Source organism: Protopterus annectens, chromosome 2.part0, assembly GCF_019279795.1.
Source record: "Protopterus annectens isolate FY-2018-M chromosome 2.part0, PAN1.0, whole genome shotgun sequence".
NCBI classification, from domain to species: Eukaryota; Metazoa; Chordata; order Ceratodontiformes; family Protopteridae; genus Protopterus; species Protopterus annectens.
In genome coordinates this window covers 1,129,999,010-1,130,024,844 of record NC_056728.1, presented here as the reverse complement: position 1 = coordinate 1,130,024,844, position 25,835 = coordinate 1,129,999,010, and the positions used below count along the sequence as shown (strand labels likewise).

General features: G+C 44.0%; 1 protein-coding gene across 3 annotated transcripts in view; it reads left to right on the top strand.

Annotated features, from left to right (window-relative positions):
* The window catches only part of MLLT3 (MLLT3 super elongation complex subunit), a 1,902,592-nt gene that overhangs the window by 998,629 nt on the left and 878,128 nt on the right, over positions 1-25,835 (top strand). For all 3 annotated transcript variants that reach the window (XM_044061325.1, XM_044061324.1, XM_044061326.1), the window contains exon 5: positions 18,729-19,316. In XM_044061325.1, the coding sequence (XP_043917260.1) occupies positions 18,729-19,316 (588 nt within the window). The remainder of the gene's footprint in view (positions 1-18,728; positions 19,317-25,835) is intronic.

Genomic DNA, 25,835 nt, shown 5'->3' with positions numbered 1-25,835 from the left:
AGAATGTTCTGGTTTTCTGTAATTTTTATACTGTTGGTTCATGCTGCTTCTTATTCAGAAAATGCATGTCGTTGCAATGCCTATTTCTCTGTGTTTAAATATCAATGATTTAATGACCATCAGGTAAGCTTGTCTGAGACTGTAAGATGCAAGTAAGCTTTTATAAGCATACTGTTAAAAAATTACCAACATTGAAAGCCTTTTTGTTGTTGCCAAGCAGAGAATATTTACATAACTAGATAGCCTGTAAGCCTTAGGTATTGAAATGCATATGACGGTATTTATACTAAAGGACAGGGTTACAGTATTTTTAGAAGCTCTTTACATTTGTTGAAGACTTGCAGTCATCTTTGCAGGCTTTACCCGTAAACTAAACAGAATGCCAATCTATCATGTGGGGTCCATAACCTGTGCAGTAATCCTTTAAGCAATTTGTCTTGAGCTTGTTTGTTTGCTGTTCATTTTTTACTTTGATCATGTTTTCCCCATGAAATAAGTAGATAATTGTTGTCAGGCAGCAGTTTTCTTTTGGTTAAGAAACATTTTTACAGGTGGGGGTATCACAGAGATTGCTACTTTCAGCATGTTACTTGGCACTTTTGTAAAGTTAAATATAAATTATAATTAGAACTGCAGTGCAAGAAGTGGTTTGAGCTAATTGCTGCCTGTTTTTTATACTTGATTTTGACTGGAATTCCAGTAATGTATTTAAAAAGTAATTTTTTTTCATGCCTCGCAACCTTTTCTTTTCCATCTAGATATTAAGTAAGCTGTCATGTAGCCAATGCATTGAAATATTTGTTTTTCTTCTACACTTCATTTTGCTTTGCCTTAATTGAACTCTTATAATGACGGTTTGTCAGTGCCACCCAGGGCACCGTATTATATTAAAGTCCCAGTTTTTGTGTTTTTTTTTACTATAGCTCCGCCTCTTTCTAGTTGCTTACACCCCTTCCCATTGGGCCCCACCCATTCAGCTGTCTCTTGCAGCCCCCCTTGATTTGAAGTCACCAGCCGCCACTGAGTAGTGTTAGATATTCTTCTCTCTTTTTCTTCTTGTTGGTAACCTTTTCAGTACCATTGCTGGTACACCCTTTTCCCTTTACCCTTCTGGTATTCCTTGAATACCATAGTTGGTATTCCTTCCCTGTTCTTTCTACTGGTGTGTTTTTGATATTGGATTTGTTTATATTTTCTGCGTGTGTTTAAATCTTTCCTGTCTTAGGAATTTAGAGCTTCTTTCTTCTGAAGTTTGAATTGTTGTGATTACTTAAGATGTCGGATAAGAAGGGTACATCTGGGTTCAACCACTGTATCTTGTGTAATGGTAAACTACCTAATAGCGATGCTCATGATGATTGTGTTTATTGTTTGGGGGTACTCCACCTTTCGGTGCAGCCTCCCAGTGGGATTTGCCAGATTTTCAGCCAACACACACTAAACGAGCACAAGAATAAACTAATCTTGAAGGGACTACTAAAATCTCCCTTTTCAGAGGCCCTTTCTGCGATGGAGGTCTCAGCCCCTCCCATGAAAGTTAAGAAAAGGCCCCATTCGGTTCCCTCTTCACTCTCGGGTGACCTGAATTTTCAGTTTCTCGGGCTTAATCTGAAGTTATCCTTGAAGCATAAGCCTGCCTCCTTGGCACCGTTCTTGTCTGCTCCGAGCAATTCGACTATTGCTACATTGATGCCGGCTTCGTCACTGGCTTTGCTTCCTCTGACACCGACTATAGACTTCACCACGCCCACTGCGACTTCAGCACCAGTGGCCACTTCGGCACAGTGCACGCCTTTGATGCCTATCTCTGTAGTGATGTTTGAATCTCCCGTTTCAACTCCGAGTGCCCCTTCGGCACTGAGATCTATTACAGCAGCACTGGATTTGACTCCATTGCTTCCTGTCTCTAAACTCGAGACATCAGTGCCAGCAGATCACGCACTACGGACCCGATAATCCTCATCCATAGACCGTTCTTAGGTCAGCTGTGCAGCCCGTTCTTAGATCGACCTGACTTCCTGTCCGGAGTATCCACTAGATCCACCAGGAACCTTTCTGAACTTGATGTGGTGTGTCTTGTGGATCAGCTGTTGGCAGCCAGGGGGATACCCATGCCTTCCAGGACCCATCCTCTGGCAGGACTTGGGTTGACCTCTCCACAGACTTCATCCTACTCTCCTCCTTCGACCATCCTGTTTCCGAAGCCTTCTGCTCAGATGTCCTTTTCTGAACCCCCCATCTCGGAGCCTGTAGTGGACCTCACTTAGGCTCAGGATCTGTCCCTTTGGTCCTCAATTCCTGTTGTACCGGTCCTTCCTCAATCTCGTGATTGGACGGTGGGCTCGGTCCTTTGGTTCCTTCCTCGGTGCCAGTAGCCTCCTCCTCTTGGTTTTGGGCTCCCATCCTTCTTCAGGCAAACCTGCTTTCCATGTGATGGAGAGGGCTCTCGCTTCCGGAAGCATTCCTTCATTGGAACTCCAGTTTTCTCCCCCTGAGCTACAGCTGTCACAGACCACCTCCCCGGGACACCAGGCAGGGTAGCCACAGGAAACCCCAGTTCTGGGTACCACTCTTCCTAGACCTCCTCGGAGGAGTCCCCACGGAAGAGATTGTGCAAGAGAAAGCATGTTGACTCACCTGAGGAGTCTTTAACAGAAGACATGAATTACAATGATGGTGAAGGGTCCCCCCAGTCACCCCCTGATGATGTCTCCTTCTGAGACATCCTTGAAATGTTAAAGCAGAGGGGTGACTGGAAGCCCTCCAACCCTTCCTCTGAGAAGTCCGTGTTCCTGCAGGCTTTCCGTGCCCAGCCATCTACCTCGTGGCTGACCGCACCTGCTGATGAGCTAGTCCAGCTCATTGTGTGATCCCTCGGAGACCTGACAAAATTCTTTCCCCTCCCAAGGAGAACCCACACTGTTCCAGAAGGTTACTAGTTAACGCTATGGTGGTGATGGCGGCCACAAAAAAGGATCTGGCTGAAGAGAGTCCTGCTGTCCATCGGCCCAGTAGGGAGTCCCGGGCTGTGGACAGATTGGGGAAGTGGATATTTGCATCCGCGACCATTGCCATTCGGTCCCTGAATTACTTGGCACATTTTACGAGGCTCCAAAGAGACTTGATCTCAGAACTTTCTGGAACACTTGTGGGACAGGTGTCTGAGGTATGAGACAAAGTTGCCTCGCAGATTGCTACCCTGGAATCTATCTCCAATGCATCCATGAGGTTGCTTTTATATGCAACCGAAGGGGAAGCTAGTGCTGCGGGTTCAGGCATTGTTATGAGGCGTCTTGCCTGGATGCGCATTTGTGACCTCACGGATCCCTTCAAGTTTTCCTTTCTGAATGCTCTCATCGAAGCCTCTTCCCTTTTTGGTTCCAAAGTGAAGGACACACTAGCTAGGTGCAAACAGGACGGTAAGACCCTTTCTGCCGTAGGCCTTCATTTTTTTAATCCTCAACCTTCCTTTTCCAGGAACCAGAGTGAGAAGATGTGGCATAAAAAAATCTCAGGGTCTTTTCCGTGCCACATGTGGTGATGATACCCCAGTGGCAGAGGGAGTAATAACTCCGGAAGATGCCCCTATAGAGGCAGACAGGGTCCACGTAATGAAGGCTCCAGAGACTCTTTCTCTGGACAGTCTTACCAGCACTCTTGAAGAGCTGACCGATTGCTTGCCTCTGGAAGCATTCGGGAGTCATTTCTCTCTGCACCAAGCTGCCTGGCACTCTATTACCACCGATCGTTGGGTGCAAAGTATAATTACCAGAGGTTACACCATTCCCCTTATTTCTTATCTGAAACTTCTAGCATTCCCAACGTTCCACCCATTCGGAGGGAAGAGGCAGCTTCAGAAATAGAAAAGCTATGCCAAAAAAGAGTCACGCAACCAGTCCCACCAGACCAGTGTGGATCTGGATTTTACTCAAGATTCTTTTTGGTGCTAAAAAAGACAGGGGACTTGGAGACCCATTCTGAATCTCAGCAGCTTGAACAAGTCTATCGCCCAAACCAAATTCTGGATGGGTCACGGGTCAGTCCATCTTCCCTTTTCTGAGGGAGGGCGATTGGATGTGCTCAGTAGATCGCCGGGATGTGCATTACCATATCAAAATGGACAAGCACTGCAGGAGTCTGCTTCGCTTCCGACTAGGAGCCAATCATTACCAGTTTCATGCCCTGCTGTTCGGTCTCTCTACAGCCCCCAGAATGTTCACAACTCACTTGAGACTGCAAGGATTAAATGTATTTCCATATTTGGACGATTGTCTCCTCAGTCCCCACCAAGCGTCTTCTGGTAACAGCCCTACAATGCGCACTTTCTCTGGCGGAGATTTTGGGGATAACTGCGCACTGGGAGAAGTCAAATCTTAGCAGACAGAATTTATTGGAGCAGTCTTCAACACCCGATCCTGTCTGGTATCGCTCACAGACTCCAGAGATTGAGGCTTCAACTCCGGGTGATACTCGGTCAAAACAAAGTCTCAGCGAGAGAAGTTCTTCAGGCCCAAGGAGCCATGGCAGCTTCAGTCCCGATAGCCCCTCTCACCAAGCTGCACATGCGAATTCTCCAATGGCTTCTTCTCTCTCAGTGGTTCCCGAATCATCAGCCTCTACATTTCCAGATCCAGATAACCAACTCCAGCAAACAGCACCTTCTCTGGTGGATGAGGCCAGACACAGTACTTTGGAGATGCCTTTTCCAGTCCCCTCAGCCGAAGGCCATTCTGACCACGGATGCTTCCCTGATCGGGGGGGGGGGGTTCATTTCCAGGGAAAGACGGTCCAAGGCACATGGTCCACTTTGGACGCCAACCTGCATATCAAGCGTTCTGGAACTGAGAGTGGTGATGTTAGGGTTGCAGGCATTTCATCCAATTCTTCTTTCTGGGACAATTGCAATTCAGTTAGACAACATGTCAGTAGTGTGGTATATCTACAAGCAAGGAGGAACCAAATCCTACCCCTTGTGTCAAGAGGCCATGAGGATTTGGTAGTGGGTGATAGCTTCCAACCACTTTCTGATAGTAATGCATATCCCGGGGAGTTCCAACATGATTGCAGAAAATTGAGCAGATGTATTCTCCTGCCCCACGAGTGGTCCCTCAATCCCGATGTGGTGGCAGAAATTTTCACCTACTGGGGCCAGCCGTGCTGCGACCTTTTCACCTCGCCATCAAACAACAAGTGCAGCAGCTATTTTACCCTATTCCTCCCAAATGGGGAGTCCCTGATGGATGCTCTGATTCAGGATTGGCCCACAGAACTTTTTTATACTTAATTCTCTCATTCCTCTGATCCCACAGTTCCTAAAGAAAGCTCATTGGTTGAAATGCAAAGTGATCCTCATAGCTCTTTTTGGCCTCAACAAGTTTGGTTCACCTTCCCTTGGCCTCATCTTGTATGCCCACCGTGGGTTCTGGACCCTCTTCCAGACCTGATTGCTCACCCCAAGGGGTTGAGCCATCCAAATCTATCCAGTCTCAAGCTAACATCATGGTTTCTCCACTTCCGTTAATTGCCAGGCAGGCTTATCTCACCTCACCTGTTCAGGATATTATCCTGGCCTCTCATAAACCATCCACAAGATGACTATATCAAGACAAATGGAAAAGGTACTCTCTCTGGTCAAATGATAATGTGCTAGATCTGTATTCAGCTCCAGTCACAGCAGTTTTGCAATACTTGTCTAAGTTTTTTGAGGAGGTGCCCCAGCCTCAACCATACGAGTACATCTGGCTGCAATTTCGAATTACCATAATGGGATGGACAGTATGCCTCCTATCTCACTACGCTTATGTAAAATTTTTCTAAAAGGAGTTTCACACATCAGTACCCCTGTCAGACAGCCTATAGAGCCATGGAGCCTCACGTTAGTTCTTCAGTCTTTGACTCAAACCCCCTTTGAACCCGCAGCGAAGTGTGACCTGATATTTTTGTCTTGGAAATCCTTGTTTTTAGTAGCCATTATGTCAGCCAGGCTGGTTTCGGAGCTACAGGCATTGTGCATGAAAAGACCATATTTGGTCTTTCACAAGCACAGAGTATCACTCAGGACGAATCCATCTTTCCTCTCCAAGGTTGTTTCTGACTTCTCCATCAATCAGTCCATTGACCTACCAGTGTTCTTTCCGAATTTTTCTAATAAAGGAAAGTACTTTCTACATTCCTTGGATGTGCACAGACAACTGAGATTTTATTTAAACAGAGCCAGAATTATGCGCAAGACTGACCAGCTTTTCATTTCTTTTTCTGGACCTTCAGTAGGAAATTCTGTGTCCAAGGTTACTTTATCGAAATGGCTAAGGGACTGTATACGCTTCTACTCTTCACAAAAGAACCCATGCAACTGGTTAAAGCCCATTCCAGTAGATCTGTGGCAACATCTGTAGCTTTCCACTCCAGGGCTTCTATGGATGACATTTGTGCAGCAGCCACTTGGGCTAACCCCAACATTTTCATCAATCATTACAAATTGGATGTGGTCTCCAGAGGGAAAGCTGGTACTCAGGAAAGTTCTTCCATAAGAGCCGCCCATATGTCTCAAGGTAGCTTGGGATTCTGTTCCATCAGTGATGAATGGAAAGAAGATTAACAACATCAGATGAAGTAGTTATGTCTTACCATAATGTTCCATCTGTGTTGTTCATCTTCTTTCATTCATCACTTCCCACCCTCCTTCTCCCTCCAAAGGCTCCTGGGGGATACTTTGGGTCCAAGTGGTGTCTTGGGGCATTTGCGCAGAAGGGCCCTTTGCTTTCCTGGTTTGTCATGGTCAAACTGTATCTGAGGTAACCGGGAGAAGGGCATTGTGGGTAGAAGCTTAGCTCGAGAGTTTTTGGCTGGTGTGAGCTTGGTAATAGGCCGAATGTGTTCCGAGGGCTCAGAACCGAACCCATCAGTCATGAATGAAAGAAGATGAACAACACAGATGGAACGTATATGGTAAGACATAACTTCTTTTTTCGTGGCCCTTAGAATATATTAATTCTTGCCTACTATTGGTTTGATTGGTTGCTGGTCTGATGCTTTGCATTATTTAAAGCATATATATATGAGTTAAAACCTTTGAACATCTGATGAAGCATTGTTTCAACTGTGAAAGCACTTATGTGGTAATTTTGATAAAAGTTTTTTATACCTCCTCATTGTTTGATTCACTTTTATGGTTTTTTGGACATCAATTTTGTACTTGACAATTTGACCCAGGCTCCTTTTGAGCCTGCTTTCTCTGCTTCCTTGCAACATTGTACTTGGAAAACTGTTCTGATTTTGGCTCTTACTTCAGCCAGGAAAGTACTTGAACTTCAGGCTGTCATTGCTAGTCCTCCTTTTTTAGTTTTACATAGAGGCATGGTGTCTTATCATACTAATCCTTCTTTTATGCCCAACGTGGTCAATGAGTTGTCCCTTAATCGGTCTGTTCATCTTCCTTTTTTTCCTTCTCTGCAGTCTGCCAGTGAAGAAGGTTCTTCACACTTTAGATTTGCATTGACAGCTCAGGTATTATTTAAGTAAAACTAAAGTTTTTTGCAAATCCGAGCAGCTTTCTGTTTCTTTTCATCCCAGGACTTTGGGTTTACTTTGGGTTTGGCTGTTTCTAAGCAAACCATCTCCTTATGTATTTCTAAGGCCATTTCTTTTTGTTACTTTTCATGGCAAATGTCTTTCCTCATCTGTAAAGGCACATTTTACTAGGGTAGTTGCCACCTCTGGTGCCTTTTCCAATGGTCTGGAGACTAATTCTATGTTTGAGGCTGCTGCTTGGTCCTCTTTTCATACTTTTACTAAACATTACAAGTTGGATGCTGTTTCCAGGGCTAGAGCAGTCTTTGCTAGGGCTAGCCTGCATGGGTTTGTCTGCCTTCCTCCTCCCAGGCAGCATCTTTGAACTCTTATACTCTGCCTTGGGTGAAGAATGCTGCAAAAGTGCTATAGAAGTACACAGTGCAGTTGTGTAAAATCTTACAATAGCAGTAGACTTCCCTCTCTTCACTGTTGCAATATTAATTCTTTCCCTCCTTACTTCTCTGTCCTGACTCTTGACCTGTGTTCTGGTTGCCCTCCTGGCTGAGGGGTCCTTCTCCCTTCCTTATTTTTCCTTCTGGATGCACATGTTCCTATTTTGTCCCTGAGGGTATTGTGTTCCTCCTGAGACTTTTTCATTTCAGAGTGTCTGCATTCATATGTCACCTGTATGCCCTATGTCATGCACAAGGAGCATGCATGTGACATACGGTGCCCATAAGAGCTAAAGGCTTTGGTATACTGAGCAAAATGTTGGGCTGTCCTTGGCAGGAGATTCCTTGGGTGAAGAATATGACAACAGTGAAGAGAGACGTTTACTGTTGTGCTAAGATTTTACACAACTGTGCTTTCTTGTTCATATTTACCTTTGTTTACCTGGCTTGTTTATTCAGGCCCTATCCCAGGAAGGGTTGACAAGCTTAAGCAGACCATTGCCATTTTACCCAGCCTGGGCAACTCTGTCAGTTTTTCAGAAGTCAGCTTTGTTTATGTCTAACAGGAAGACCATCCTAGGACAGTGTTGGATACAGCAGAGAATAGTCTGTTATCTGGAGAAGAACACCCTCCTCAGTATTTTTTTTCTGACTACGGTAGCAAAAACCAGATTGACAGCCAAGAAATATTTATATCTTGGGAGAGTGCCCATTTAATTTCTTGATTCTTTTAGCAGTTTGTCGAAAATCTACTGTTATCAGTGGAACATCTGGCAGCAACACCCTGAATATGAAGATGTCCTTCAAGGATGCATCTGCAGTCCTAACATATGGGTTGTCCTGCCTCAGGCAGCCCTTCGGTCGGCTGGATTCCAAAGTCTGGGTCTGGCCTCGGCTGATGTCGCACTTCACCCGACGTCATAGCTGCTGTGAATTGGGTATAAAGGCATCAGCGACGCCATTTTCCTCAGTCTTTCTTGCCGCGCGGTGCCCGAAGCAGAAGCTGTTCGCAAGTGCCGGTCGGTCAGATCCAGAGATTTCTACTACCGAAGACTTCTAAAAAGCTAAGTACCCCGTTGGGGACTCTTTCTTGCCTCAGCCGATGTCAGAAAAAGTAAATAATTGTTTAACTTGTGGGAAACAAATACCTCATAAGGATTTCCACTCTTACTGCCTTTCTTGCTTAGGCCCAGACCACGACGTATCAGCTTGTCTAGCCTGTGCTTCCTTCAACCGACGGACACTTAGACGTCGGTCGGAGTTTGCAGAGGAGTTTTTTGGTCCCGCTTTTGCTTACAAAATGCCGTCGGAGACTCCGACTTCACAATTAGCTAAAAAGCGTAAGGAAAAGGACTGACACTCGCGGTCCGCGGTTTCGGATGAAACCATGGTTAAGCCAACCGCGAGCGTCTCGGTTTCGGCTGAAACCGAGTCCTCGGTTCTTCCTTCGGCCGAAAGCATGCCTCCGATAGCCGAGGCCTCACAAAGCATGGCTGAATCTGCTACTGAAATTTCCCCTGCTGTAGCAGGCACCCAGGATTTATCAGATACTATTCCTTTAGACATACCTACTCCTGCACGTGGAGCTGCTAGGCCCCCTGCATCTATGTCTATCAAGGCTTTTTCTAGGGCTAAAGCAGCTAAATCTTCTAAGGCCTTGCCTGCTAAAACCCCCTCACACAGGCCTACCTCTAGTTCCCAAATGCTCAGCCTGGCTGAGGATCTCATTTCTTTGATCAGGGGATCCCAACCTCACCCAGACAGGGCCTCTCAACCCCCTCCAGAGAAGAGGCCTAGAACAGAGCCCCCGGATCCTGTTTCTACAGACTATTCCTCGGATGATTCAGAAAACTCAGATCCTCCAGAAGGCCCATATTCTCCTTATGAGGATTCTGATGCAGAAGACTCCATTCCTTCTGCCTCTCCTCCTGAGGAATTTTCTTTTGGGGAAACCTTACATGCTATGAGAGAGCATTTTCAATGGCAGGGCCAGGATTTTTCAGATTCAAGGAAAAGGCTAAGGACCTTTTTACATTTACCACAGCATAGGCCTTTAGCCATTCCTCCAGTACTAACAGTTGTTGATGATGCATATAATGATGCCTGTACTGCCCCTGACTCTCTTCCCCCGGCCCCTGCCAAGCCCGACAGATATTACAGGGTCCCGGACACACACTTTCACTTGTATAAGGCTCCTATTGCAGATCCTGAAACCATTTCACAGGGCCCCAAAGCTGTAGCAGCTGCCTCTGCCAAAACCCCCTTCCCTCTGAAAGAGAATCTAGAGCATTAGAGAGATGGGGTAAAAAAGTTTATACTTCTGCTACTCTTTCGGCTAGGGCCTTAAACTGTCAATTCCACATGATTCAGTATCAGGAATTTTTGTTAGACCAGCTAAATAAAAAACTGTCCTCTCCTGAACCTATAGACCGTAAGTCCCTTCAGGATTTGGTACATAACACTCAGCAGGTCAGTAATCATTCCTTAAAATGCGGCTATGATGCACTGGAGGCTTCCTTTAGATCAGCTATGACTGGAACAGTGATTAGAAGGCATGCCTGGTTAAAAGAGCAATCCTTACCAGACCATGTTAAGTCAAAGCTCCTAGATGCTCCCATGGAGAAACAAAGTTTGTTTGGCTCCCCTGCACAGCAAGTGCTAAAGAAGGTGGAAGAAAAAGCAAAATCTGTCCAAACAGTCAAGGATTTCTTACAGGTCCAGCCTCCGAGGTTTAGTAGAAATTGGCCTTCGAAGAATTGGTCCTTTCCAGACACCTCCAGAGCACAGAGAGGCAGAAATAGGCGCCCAAGAGGCAGAGGTCAATCCAGAGGTGCCTACAGGGGACGTCAGTGGCAGCCTAACAACCAGAGAAGTACTGCCACAGATTCAGCTATGACCACTTCCACAGGACAGACGCAGTGACTTGGCTCTGATACCGCCTACCAGGGAACAACTGGAAGCACCCTTAGGCAGAAAGCTAGCCTTATTTTCCGTAAACTGGCATTACATTACAGGAGACAAATGGATTTTACAGACAATAGACAAAGGCTACAGGTTTCACTTTCACACTCTACCAAAAAAGAGAGGAATGCCAAACCTACCACCAAACCAAAAAACAAACGCTCTAGGACAAATCAACCACCTACTAAGGATGAGAGCTATAGAAAAGGTACCGCCTATGGAACAAGGGCAAGGATTTTACTCCAGACTTTTCCTGGTGCCAAGGAAAGAAAACCAATGGAGGCCTATTCTCGACCTGTCCGCTCTGAGCACATATCTCATTGTTCCAAAATTCAAAATGCTGACCCTACAGCAACTTCTTCCCATGCTGGGCAAGGAGTCTTGGCTGGTGACTCTAGATCTCAAGGAGGCATACCTGCACGTCCCTATACGACCAGATTGCGGAAGATACCTCAGATTTCTTGCAGGATCAGAGCATTATCAATTCTCAGCATTGCCCTTTGGCTTATCTACTGCGCCCAGAGTATTCATGAAATGCCTGGCATCAGTAATTGCTCATTGCAGGCTTCAGGGAATTCAGATTTATCCATACCTGGACGACTGCCTAATACAAGCGGACAACAAGACCAAATTAACAAAAGATTTGGAAAAGGTTATACAACTACTGCAAGCCCTGGGATACACAGTCAACATGAAAAAGTCAAGGCTGGTACCATCCCAAAGGATTACATTCTTGGGTGCAGAACTGGACACATCAAATCAGATGGCATTTCTCACAGAAGAAAAGCAAAAGCAACTACCACTCTATTTCATGGCATTAACAACACAGAACCAGCTTACAGCAAGGAAAGTCCTGCAAGCCCTGGGTTACATGGCATCCTGCATAATATTGATTCCACATGCCAGGCTGCATATGAGGAAGTTTCAGTGATACCTAAGGAATGTATGGTCTCAACACAAGCACAGTCTAGAAGCCCAGATTCCAATAATTCCATGCCTAAAACAAGAATTTCTGTGGTGGGCTCAGGCCTGTCAGTTGAACAGAGGACTGCCTTTCCACAAACCTCACCCAAGCCAGACTATCACCATGGACGCCTCAGACCTAGGCTGGGGGGCACACATGGTGGACAAGTGTATACAAGGCCTATGGACACAAGACCAGCTGAACCTACACATAAATCAAAAAGAGATGCTGGCAGTGAAACAGGCACTCCAGACATTCAGACCTTTTCTTCAGCAGGGTCATTTGCTGATAAGGACGGACAACACCACAGTCATGTGGTATATCAACAAACAGGGAGGCACACACTCATATCCTCTATGCCGGATGGCAATGGACCTGTGGAATGTGGCCCTGAACCTCAACATTCAACTCCAGGCCAAATTTGTGCCAGGAAAAGAAAAGTCACTAGCAGACGCCTTAAGCAGAACTACCACGGATGCCCACGAATGAATGCTGCATCCAGACATCTTCAAAACCATTACAAAGAAATGGGGACTACCAGAAATAGACCTGTTCGCATCCCCACACAACCACCAATTGAGGAAATTCTGCACAAGGACATACCACCCACTTGCTTGGAAGGTGGACTCCCTATCCTTCAGTTGGGAAAACCTGACAGCATATGCATTCCCACCTCTTCCTTTGATGCACAAAGTGCTACTGAAGATCAAAGAAGATCACCCAAGGATAATCCTGATAGCTCCAGACTGGCCGAGGCAGCACTGGTACCCGCTACTGAGGAGTATGTCTCGGACACACGCTTGGCCTCTGCCTCTAGGTCCTTTACTGCTAACACAGAACAACTACAAGATCCTACATCCAAACTTGAAAACACTACAGCTAGCTGCTTGGAATATTACATAAAACAAAATAACCCAGATTTATCTCAGAGGGTTAAAGACATTATCCTGGAGGCTCGCAGACCCTCCACAAGGAAGACTTATTCAGCCAAATGGAAAAGATACCTCATTTGGAGTGCAGCAAAAGGAGAAAATGTATCATTAGCAAACATAGCTAACATCCTGGAATACTTAGCAGAACTTTTCCACAATGGCCTGTCTTACCTCCATTAAGATTCATGCATCAGCAATTTCAGCAGAATACAACATGGATCCTCCAGTCTTCTCTCATCCTCTACGCAGGCAGTTTCTGAGAGGAATTAAAAATGTAAAGCCTCCAAGGAAGCCACCTTTGCCTACATGGGACCTTAACTTTGTGCTGGAAAAGTTAACACTTCCCCCTTTCGAACCAGCAGCAACAGCAGAATTACAGTTCTTATCTTGGAAAACTGCTTTCCTGCTTGCAATCACTTCAGCAAGAAGGGTTTCTGAATTACAGGCATTAATGGCAGTACAGCCCTTCCTTATCTTCCATCAGGATAGAGTGTCCTTGAGAACTAACCCTACTTTTATGCCAAAAGTGGTCTCCAGGGTATCATTGAACCAAGCAATCCACCTACCAACATTCTTCCCCAACCCACAGAACAGGGGGGAAAGACTACTACATACCTTGGATGTGCACAGGCAGTTGCGCTACTATCTGGACAGAACCAAGACCAACAGAAAAACTGACCAGCTTCTAGTAGCATATGCAACAGGAATGGAAGGAAAAGCAATTTCAAAACAGACAATCTCAAAATGGATAGGAAATTGCATTAGATTTTGTTACTCTTTTCATGGAAAGACAGCTCCAGAAAACATCAGACCTCACTCCACAAGGGCTACAGCCACTACTACAGCTTTCCTACGAGGAGTGGCTACCAAAGACATTTTAGAAGCTGCTACTTGGAGCTCCGTGCATACATTTGCCAAGCATTATAATCTACCTTTATACTCCAGATCCCGAGCAGGTTTTGCAACTGCTGTTTTGCAAGGGATCTTAACTACACCATAATCATCTTAGTGCCTCCTCCCCCAGTTTGGCTATGGTATTCTACCCATATGTTAGGACTGCAGATGCATCCTTGAAGGACATAGTACAGTTTTGTACCTACCATAAATGTAGATGTCCGAGAGGTATGCATCTGCAGTCAGGATTACCCACCCTCCTTCCCCTCTGTGGTACTCCTAGGGTATTTGCCCATCTTGTAGCTAGCTGGGGGAATCTATTATGGTGTATTTGTTTGTATATATGTATATACATGCTTATATTGTTTGCTGTCTACTGTTTGGAATCATTTGCATGTATCCAAATTTAGCCTTCCTAGAGGGCACCTGGCATCTGGGGCAAGAAACACTGAGGAAAATGGTGTCGGCTGATGCCTTTATACCCAATTCACAGCAGCTATGACGTCGGGTGAAGTGCGACATCAGCCGAGGCCAGACCCAGACTTTGGAATCTGGCCGACCGAAGGGCTGCCTGAGGCAGGACAACCCATATGTTAGGACTGCAGATGCATACCTCTCGGACATCTACATTTATGGTAGGTACAAAACTGTACTTTGCCCATTATCCCTTTCATTCAGAAAGAATTAGATGAGTCTGTTGCAACCCAAAAATGCTTTGTGTCCTGCCTCAAAGGACCCAATCCGTGACCGCTTGATGACTGATTCATTAGACCAGACTTTCAGAGGGGCACTCAGAGAAGGTAGTCCAACAAGGACAAAAGCATATAAACCTTAGGGAGATGTTGACCTTGAACTATGCTCTTCAACACTTTAGAAATGTGCGGATGCTGGGGGTCCCTCTGCTGTTCTGTGGTGCATAAAAAAACAGAAGGGTACACATTATCAACTTGCGGAGTGGTTATGACTGCCTGGAACCTAGTTATTCAGAAGAGTCTTCCACTGCAGGCAGTCTGTATCTCTTCAGAAGAAAATGCTGTCGTGAGCCACATAAACAGATTCTCCAGCAATCTTCATGATTGAAGGCATGATTGAAGGATAGATGCTCAGACTTTTTATCTGTCATACGGCTTTAGGGGTACACAGAAATGCATTTCCATGTCCCTTCCAAGTTATCAAACAAAAACACAACATACTCATGTAGACAAGTTTGGGCAATAAATTCTTTCTGTCTAGAGTGTTGGAGAGTTAAGGAGAGGGATTCATTTACTTCCTTTCTGCATGGCACACAGACAAGTACACCGATTCTCAACAGCATTAGATTGCCCACAGGGAGGCTGTCTCTGTGAATCCTCACTAGGACATTATTCACTAGATGCATTTGACAGTTTACAGGAGGAACAAGGAAATTCTTCTTGGGCAAATGGAGGCGGTTCTAGTGGTTGTCATCTTCCGTGGTCACAACAGGAAAGGCCTTGGTACAGCAGGTCCTCAGCTGCTCTATCTCGCTGTTTAATAAGGCCTGAAGTATACATCTGTAAATATAACTATTCCTTTAATACTCATCCTGACTGTGATGAGTTGTACTGCAGCAGTAGTCTTTATTTTCAGGCATCCACAGGTTTGATGAGTTTATCACATTATGGTATGTTCTTCATTTTGATCTTGAAGACAGGATTTTGCAGTTCATAGGTAGGTACTAGGCTATCGGCCCAAGGGCCTAAGTAAGCCTAGCCAACAAGGTTCCCTGGCTTACGCTACATAAGAAAGTTAATTTCCTGTGCCCCTGTCGAGCAGAGCCACAGAAGTGATCCCCGAGGTGTATTTCCTATTTCCCATCCACTCATCAAGATTTTTCTTGAAGAGTGCTAATGAGGAACTTTGCTTGACATAGATGGGTAGCTTGTCTAGAGTATAGCAAGTCTCTGGGTCAGGAATCTATCTCTCCAGCATGTCCTGTTTATTGTGGTGACAAGGTTTAGGTCCCTAGAGCGTGTAGCTCAGAGGGATTGAGATTTCTTTAGGTGTAGCATGTCCAACAGCTCTGGGTTTAACATAGCTTTATATGTTAGGCAGAGATCTCCTCGGAGTAGGCAATATGCTACAGAGTAAAGCTGGAGTTTTTTGAGACGGTCAATGTAGGGTATCTGTTTAAGGCCAGTAATCCTCTTTGTGAGGTACTTCTGTGGCCTTTCCAGCTGCTGCAGATGGCTTGTGAGGTACATTCCAAAAGGGGCGTTGTACACTATAATAGGTCTAGTGAGTGTCGAGTAGAGGGGAACAGTGACCTCTTTTTTCCTGGATGAGAACCCTTTTGTAATGAGGTGTGCCACATAGAAGGATTTCCTGACTACTGTGGTGATGTGATTATCAAAGGAGAGACTACTGTCCACCTGGGTCCCAAGGTCTCTTATCACACATTCGGCATTAAATAGACTGCCGTTTATGTGGTAGTTCATAGGTACAGAGTTTTTACCAAAGGGGATGATAATGCACTTTTTGGCACTGAGCTTGAGGCCATGCCTCTAACACCAGGCATCTGTCTCAGTGAGGCCCTTCTGTAGGATGCCCACATCATTTGGGGACTCGACTATGGCTCCTAATTTGCAGTGGATTTGTAACTCCATTATGTTTTGCCGTTAAACAGTAAACCATTCAGTTATAAAGTGTTGCTGTTCAATGCCATTCTTTTGTGGCAAGGGTGCTACCAGTACTTTATTCAAAATTCTCTCCACTTGCATACATTTGTGCTGCAGCCACTTGGCCACATTTTGACACCTACAGTGAACATTATTGTATGGTCAGTGACTCCTCTAGATGGACTTCTTTTCTGTGCTCAGTAATAAGAGGATACATCATTTGAGTTCTCACTGGTTGGCCATTTTCTTCCTTCTGCATCTTGGGTGTTTAAATTTCCACTATTTTGAGATTTGTCATTGCAGTTACCATTTGCAGACACCCCACAAAGTTAGATGTAGCAGTTAATGATATTTCTGTTGTCTACTAAGAAGCCTTATACAGTGGATGCTTCCTGCCTTTTTACCTTGCTCATTTGGCTGGATGTTACCTCAGCCATAGGAAACAAATGGAAGTCCACATTAAGTTGTGGAAATATATTGTTTATACATCCTTGTATGTTGTAGTTTTTGTGTGTCTTACAGATTGTGCTTGCACGGTAGCTGGATGTCAAACCTGACTTGTGCAGTTCTAGGCACTAGCACTAGGACTTGGGGTGGGGCTTTTTAGCAGATGAGTAAATCCCAGCAGTTATTTATGGCAGAGTGTGCCTTCTTATGTCAGCTGATATGGCAAGTACTGCTTTGTTAGATTTCAGGAGAAATGTTCCTGTGGAAGTCCATGGCATCTCTCCAAAGTTTCTTGACAAGAACTCTTTTTTTTTTTTTTTTTTTTTTAACCTCCCTTCAAATGTGAGTTGGTATAAGGGTCCTTAAGGATAGCTAGCTTATTACTTGCCTATGAATCTATGGTTGAAGCTGATTGAAGAATTTGATCAGTTCAGAATGCTCATTTAGTCCTTTTTATTTTATTCACTGTTGCTTTTTTGTCCTTTGCTTTTCATGAATGATTTATATTTGTTGAAGTACTGACTCATGATTGATGCATCAGGAAACGCTTCATTCTACTTGACAGAAACTGATAAACATATGTTCAAAATTGTATATCCATGCTTTGTGTTTATTACATATATGTTTTCCAAAATTTAGTTTACATGTCAACACTCTATGATTTCAGTTTGTCTGCTTTTCAGGTTTATCTCATTGTTTCACATTTATTTGTTAACGAGTTAGAACACCGATCCAAGTGTATATTTTCAGGTTTATTCCAAGAATATACCAGAAATAAAACCAGAAATGACAGAGGTTAATAATTGTGCACAAAAAATAAAACAAATAAAATGTACGGGTAGTAACACAGTGTCAAGCAGAGTTAATTACTTTTGTATTTGAGTAGGGTATGTAAATTATGAAATAATTTAATATTAAAGTGTAAACATTTGTAAACTAAATCTTTTATAGTACTAACAGCATATGCGTTTGGGGTGGGGGGTAGGGGTAGAGGAGATATTCAAGAGGTGTAGGCGTGAAAAAGAATTACTGAGGTTAAGGGCCAGATTCCAAAAGAGTTGCTCTCAGTGTAAGTGATTTACTCCTGTGTAAGCCTGCCCTGACTAGTTCTCAGTGTAAGTGATTTACTTCAGGGTAAGGCTTATAAACAGTCGTACATCTTTCGCCAGATTGTGAAATATCTGCTTTTAGTGCAAGTGACTTTTTCCTCTGGTGTAATGTTATGCATTAAGTCACTTAAAGTCATTTGGAATCGGGTCCTAAACAGTAGGGATGGGGATATAATTAAATAGGGGTGGTGATGGCCAGTGTTATTCATGACATAAAGTGTTGGCTAACATACTTGGCGCATCATTTTTATTGGTGAAAACATTTTTCTAGCTTTTTTACTAATGCAGTTTGGGTTGTAGTTACTTTTTCTTTGTGTAATTTCTTGAGTCTTTTAATGTGTTATGCTGTGTGTTTTAGTATTGACGCTTTGTTAAAGGCACCTAAGTAAAATGTAAGTTGATATACACACTGTGAAAACATTACCTAGAAAATAGTCCACGTGGCAGCCATGCAAGTATGGTTCATAGGCATTATAGGTTACAAGAGGTCCTTTTCAGTTTAACGTTTGCAATTAAGTTTTACTAGTTCAGTGCAGTGTTATAAGGCATTCATCATCACCTGAACTCCTTAATAAATTAAAAAAAAAAAAGTAAGCCATTAACTAATGAACAATTAAAATATCAAAATTATTTTAAAATATTTGAAATACTAGCACTGTACTCTGTTGGTGATTGTTTTGTTTTACTGTATCGTATGGTTTGAAGCCTGAATATTTTTCTGAGCAGTTGATGGTCAAGTAGGGCATATTAATCAAGGTAAGCTGAGTATAAAGTATATTTTAAAAATTATTTGTTGACTACTGTTTTCCTCCTTGTTATAGGAACTGATCATAAGCGGCACCAGCACTAATAGTAATTCTTGTTTGAAGCCTCACAAGACAATGAAAGAGCACAAAGACAAACCTGTTAAAGACTCAAAAGAGCATAAAAGTGCCTTCAAAGAACCTTCCAGGGAACACATTAAACCTTCCAAAGAAGCTTCCAAGAAACCCAAAGAGACCAAACCACTAAAAGAAGAGAAAATCATCCCTAAGATGGCCTTCAAGGAACCTAAACCCATGTCAAAGGAGCCAAAATTGGAAACTAGTAGTGTTTTCAGTGGTGTTGGAATACATCCGGACATGAAGATTCCAAGCAAAAGGCCGTCCATTTCAGACTCTGATGAACTAGCAGTCAAAAAGAGAAAGAAAAGTAACTCTGATTTGTCATTAGTTAAGGGTATATCTTCTGTCCAGCCTACTTCATGTGACAAGAAGCTGGTAAAGGACAAGGACAAACTTCAGCCTAAACCTGTCAAAGCCCAAATGGACAGTGAAGTTTTAGATAGACGGCGACCCACTTTGCCACCTTTTGAAGATGTAGTAGATCCTAATGATTCTGATGTGGATGACATGTCCTCTAAATGTGAAGTAAGTAGCACCCCTGCAGTACACTTTCTAAAACTCTTGTTTACTTTTTTAATGCCATATGAGTTAATATCTACACTTATTTTTTTGTGACCTTTCTCTGCATTTTGTCTCACATTTTCTAGTGCGTTTCATTTTTCTTAACAAGGAAACTATTCCAATACATTTTAAAAGGGCAATTTGATAATATAATTTGCATACTGTAAGTTTACTGTCAAGTTACGGTAATTTACACGTTTCTACTGTTTTGGTTATATCTTCATTGTCTCATTACTTGTGGTAGGGTCTGGATGCACCTCTAAAGGTATAGTGTGTGACCGAATGCTTTAAAATCCAACAGCTTATTACTTGATGTTCTTCGTGTTTCACTGTTGCAGTCATCAGATTTGGGTTATCTACCTGCAGGTAGCCCTCAGCCAGCCTGAATACAAGAGTCTTCGGATTTCTGCGTCGGATGCTGTCGCTTCTTCCATGACGTCAGGTCGTCAAGGGTATAACATGCAGCCGATGCCATTACATCAGTCTTTCTTGCCGTGCGGTGCTCGAAACAGAAGCAGTTCGTAAGTGCCAGTCCGCCGACTCCTGAAAATTTCGTTTTCGAGTTTCAGACCCGAAGTCTTCATAAAGATAAGTACCCCGTTGGGGATCCTTTTTCTTGTTCTAACTGATGTCAGAAAAAATTAACAATTGTCTTGCCTGTGGAAAGCAAATACCTCATAGGGATTTTCATTCTTATTGCATCATCTATTTAGGCCCAGACCATGATGTCCCTCTCTGTTGGTGTTGTGCTTTGTTCAATGCCCGAACTATTCATCTTCGGGCAATTTTTGTAGCTAAATACTTTTGTTCTCAATCTCCATACTCTGAAATGGCATCGTTAAGCCCATCCGACTACCAATCTTCCGAAAAAATGTAAGGATAAAGACAGAGACAGACCACATGGGTCCAAAACTGCCGACTATGCTTCTGTTAAGCTAGTCGCCAGTCCACCGGTACTCGGTGAGGTGCTTCGCAGCCCCTGATACCTGCTACTACAGATTCACAGGCCTCTACTGAGACCCATTTGGAGTCCGGTATGCTGCGAGCTGCTTCTTTGACTATGGAACCTGCGGATGTCTCTACCTTGGATGGGTCCGGAGCCACTGTGCAGACACGGCTTCTGAGGGTGTATTCAGGCCTACCGATTTTTATATTAAACCGACAACTTCGTTTCAAGCTAAGAATACTGATTTCCTCAGGCCTAAAGCTCGCACTGCGCCTAGAAAACCCGTGACCAAACTGCATTCTCAGGCCCATATGCCTCAAAAACAAATGATTAGAATGGCTGAATACTTTATTACCTTAATTAGAGGAAGCCAGCCTTCCCCCTCTAAAAGACCTAGAACTAATTTTCTTTCTGATTCTTCTGATCAGGAATCTGATATCTCTGTTCCTTCTAACTGCCAGGATTTACCCTTATCTACTTATGAGAATTCTGATGCAGAGGATTTCATTCCCTCTGCTTCCCCTCCAGAAGATTTTTCTTTTGGTGAAACCTTGCATACCCTTAGGGAACATTTCCGCTGGGAAAGCCAGGTCTATTCTGAGTCCGAAAAGAGACATAGGGAATTTTTACTCCTGCCTTAACACATGCCTCTAGCTATCCCTCCTGTTCTGGAGATTGTAGATGTTTTCTTGGAATCCTGCCTTACCCCAGACACTTTGCTCCCAGCTCCCAGGAAACCTGAAGGGTACTGCAGAGTACCTGACTCTCACAAATTCCTCTTCAAGAATCCTACTGTGGATCCAGAGACAATTTCCCAAGGACCAAAAGGCATTAAGGCTACTACTGCCAAAAATCCTACTCCTCCTGATAGAGACTCTAGAGCTTTAGGCAGATGGGTTAAGAAGGTATACAGTAATGCTACTTGGCCATTAGGGCTTTAAATTGCCAGTATCATATGTTAAAGTATCAACAGCATATTATGGGACTACTTAAACAGAAAATGATGTTGATTCCTGACTGTGCTGAACACAAAGATTTGCAAGAGTTAAAGCATTCTGCTGAACAAGTTGGTAAACATACTTTGCAATGTGGTTTTGATGCTTTAGAAGCATCTTGCAGGGCTGCTGTCACTGGGTCTGTACTTTGAAGGCATGCTTGGCTTAAAGAACAATACTTGCCAGATCATGTTAAAGCTAAATTAATGGAAGCACCCTTAAACCAAGACCACCTTTTTAGCAACAAAGCAGAAGAAGTCCTCAAAAGGATGGAGGAAAAAGCTAAATCTATGCAAACTGTTACAGATTTCTTACAAGTACAACCTCCTAGAGTCAGTAGGCACTGGCCTTCAAAGAACTGGTCTTTTCCAGTCCCTTCCAGGTCTTCTCAGTCCAAACCCAGGAGCAGCAGACCACCAAGACTTCACTCGCAGGCTATGCACAGATCTAAGCAGTGGGGGCTCCCACTTCCAAAGCAGGGAGTAGTAAGACACCCCCCTATGGAAAAATGGCACAATGACTTATCCTTAACTCTTCCAAGCCCTGCTCAACTACTTCCTCCCTTAGGAGGAAAGCTCACTCTGCATGCAAAGAACTGGGAACTCATTACCCAGGACAAATGGGTTTTAAACATAGTTTCCCTAGGGTACAGATCCCACTTCCACTCACTCCCAATCCCAGGTGGATGGCCAGACCTCTCCCTAAATCAGTGGGTGGAGGCCCAAAAACAAGTGCGCTCTCTCCTCAGTATCAGGGCTATTCACCCTGTCCCAGTAGAACAAAGAGGGCAAGGTTTTTATTCAAGACTGTTCCTGGTTCCCAGAAAAAAAAACTCCTGGCGTCCTATCCTGGACCTGTCTATTCTCAACACCTATCTGGTGGTTCCAAAATTCAAAATGCTAACTTCAACAGCTTCTTCCTATGTTAGGCAAGGATGCCTGGCTGCAACCCTACACTTAAAAGAAGCTTACCTGCACATCCCAATAAGGGAATCATGCAGACGATACCTACATTTCAGGGCGGGCCCCATGCACTATCAGTTCTCTGCACTTCCCTTTGGCTTATCTACTGCGCCCAGGGTATTCACAAAGTGCCTAGCTCCAGCCATTGCATTTTGCAGACAGAGAAATAGTGAGATGTACCCATACTTGGACGATTGCCCGATTCAGGCAGAAAGTCAGGACTTGCTATTACAACACCTGGCATTTGTAAAGAGACTGCTAACCTCACTGATGTACACCATCAACGAGAAGAAATCACACCTAGTACCCTGCCAACAGATTGTATTCCTGGGAGCAAGCTTGAACACAGCTTCCCAGATGGCATTCCTCACTCCAGAGAAACAAGTTTATTTGACAACCTACTTCAACCTACTGACCACAAAAACCCAGCTATCTGCAAGGAAAATCCTGCAAACCCTGGGGTTCATGGCCACTTGCATTCTGTTAATTCCATTTGCAAGACTGCATATGAGGAAACTTCAATGGTATCTAAAAAGTGTATGGTGTCAACATTCTCAGGACCTGGAAACAATGATTCCTATCATTCCTTGTCTAAGGGCAGAGTTCCTTTGGTGGGCAGAGGCCTGCTACCACAACAAGGGACTCCCTTTCACTCTACCCCCTGCCGCCCAAATCCTAACAACAGACGCATCAGACTATGCATGGGGGGCACACATGGCAGGGCAGTGCATTCAGGGCAAATGGAACCCAAAGCAGATGCACCTGCATATCACTCAAAAAGAAATGTTAGCTGTACAGAATGCTCTTGACAGCCTTCAAAGACCTTATTCTTCCAGGACAACTTTTGATAAAGACAGACAACACCACAGTTATGTGGTACATAAACAGGCAGGGGGGAACCCATTCCTACTCACTCTGCAGACTAGCCATGGCTCTGTGGAACACAGCCTTGAGCTACAAAGTGAACCTGCAAGCTCAATTCCTGCCAGGTGAACTAAATTCACTGGCAGACAACTTAAGTAGAAATCTCATGGACCCACACAAATGGAAATTGGAACTCAAAATATTTAAGCTCTTGAGGAACAAATGAGGGACACCAGAGGTAGACCTGTTTGCCTCCCCTCTGAACTACCAATTGAACAAATTCTGCACCAGAACTCCCCACATTCAAGCTTGGAAAGTGGATGCCCTGTACTTTATCTGGGAAAGCCTCTCAATTTATGCCTTCCCCCTCTGCCTCTCCTCTCGAAGGTTCTACTAAAGATCAAACATGACAAGACAAGGACAATACTGATAGCCGCAGACTGGTCACTCCAGCACTGGTACCCCCTTTTGCGCAGTCTGACACTGCTGCAACCATGGCACCTGCCTCAGACCCCTTCCCTGCTGTCCCAGCAGGTGGGCCACATTCTGCACCCCTAGCTTCAAACCCTGAACCTTGCAGCCTGGCTAATTCCGTGAGCTCATCTCCAGCAACCCTTAGTAAGCAGGTGCTGGCTGTCATTCTTGAGGCAAGGCGGCCTAGTATTAGAAAATCCTATTCAGAAAAGTGGAAAAGATACTGTTCCTGGAGCCAGGCTCAGGGGATGGGCACAACGGTGCCCAGCTTACCTCATATTCTAGATTATTTAACAGAAATGCTCCACAAGGGCCTATCTTTCTCTTCAATTAAGGTTCATGCCTCTGCCATTTCAGCATATTGTAATACTGAGCCACCCCTCTTCTCTCATCCCCTGCTAAAACAATTCTTTAGAGGGGCCAAAATTTTAAGGACCCCCCCCCCCAGGAGAGCTCCCACTCCAGCCTGGGACCTTAACTTTGTATTAGAAAAACTCACTGTTTCCCCTTTTGAACCAGCTGCTACAGCAGAATTGAAATTCCTTTCTTGGAAAACAGCCTTACTTCTAGCCATCACTTCAGCAAGAAGAGTGTCTGAACTGCAGGCCCTTATGGCAGTGGAACCCTTCGTTATCTTCCATGCGGACAGGGTTTCTCTCAGGACTAATACATCCTTTATGCCCAAGGTGGTGTCTAGTGTGGCTCTAAACCAGTCCATGCATTTGCCTACTTTTTTGCCTAATCCTCAAAATAAGGGGGAAAGGATACTGCATTCTCTGGACGTGCACAGACAGCTTAGATTCTATTTGGACAGAACTAAGCCTCTCAGAAAATCTGACCAGCTGCTAGTTAGCTTTGCTCCAGAGGCAGAGAGGAAGGCCATTTCAAAGCAAACCATTTCCAGATGGATAGCCCATTGCACCCATTTCTTCTACAAACACCGTGGAAAACCTACCCCACAGGGGATAAGATCACTTTCCACCAAGGCTGCATCTACCTCTATGGCATTTCTCAGAGGAGTCCCTACCAAGGGACATCCTGGAAGCTGCTACCTGGAGGCTCTCTACACACTTTCACCAAGCGTTACCACCTGCTTATCTTTTCTAAATCCAGAGCTGGATTTGCCACAGCAGTCTTACAGTGCCTAATTGCTAGCCCTAATGCTCTTTAACTACTTCCACCCTTCCTTAGCTTTGGAAATCAACCCAAATGTGATGACTGCAACAGTGAAACACGAAGAACATAGTACAGTTGTGTACACTTACCCTAAATGTAGATGTTCGAGTATATTCACTGTTGCAGTCCTGGTTACCCTCCCTCCAGCCCCCTGGCTTATTTTGGCTCTACTTTTCCTTCTTGTTTAGCATATATTATATCTTATGTATTTACTTTTTGCTGGGGGTGTTACATACCATATAATTGCTTCCTATTGTAGGGGCACCTGACATCTGGGGCAAGAAAAACTGATGTAATGGCGTCGGCTGCATGTTTTATACCCTTGACGACCTGATGTCATGGAAGAAGCGACAGCATCCGACAACTCTGGTATTCAGGCCGGCTGAGAGCTACCTGTAGGCAGATAACCCAAATGTGATGACTGCAACAGTGAATACACTCGAACATCTATATTTATGGTAAGTGTACACAACTGTACTTTCTAAATCGTTTGGTTATTTATTTACCATTTGTTTTTGTTTGGCATTTTATGTGGGAAAAGCTTCCAGAATGTTTAAAAATAGGATGTCCAAACATTTGAGTGACTTAAAATATAGGAAGGAAAACAGTGCACTTTTTAAGAATAAAATGACACATTTGCAGCTGTATTCAAGTTCATAGGGTTTTGTTTACTAATCAGTAAAAGGATTTTCTACAGGAATTTTTTGCCAGAAAAAGAATGGTTATTTATTGTTGAATTGAAGGTTTTATTTTACCGATGGTTCAATGAACATCTTTAAAAATGTACATATATTTTTCTATGTAGGTTATTATGTTGTGATTTATCTTTAAGAGAGAAGAAATAAACTTTGTGATGTAAGGATGCATGTATGTAAAGAGTCTGTTTGAAAGCTTTAGATTGTACTAAAGAAGGCAAGGTTTTCCACCAAAACTGGTCTTTTTGCTTCATGTTCTTGGTGGTGGATGAAATTTTGCTGAAATATTTAAATTTTGGAATGCATTACTTTTCACATATTAGAGTGACTTGTTTTAGCAGTACTGTTTGTTGCTGTTATGGATGTGTCTG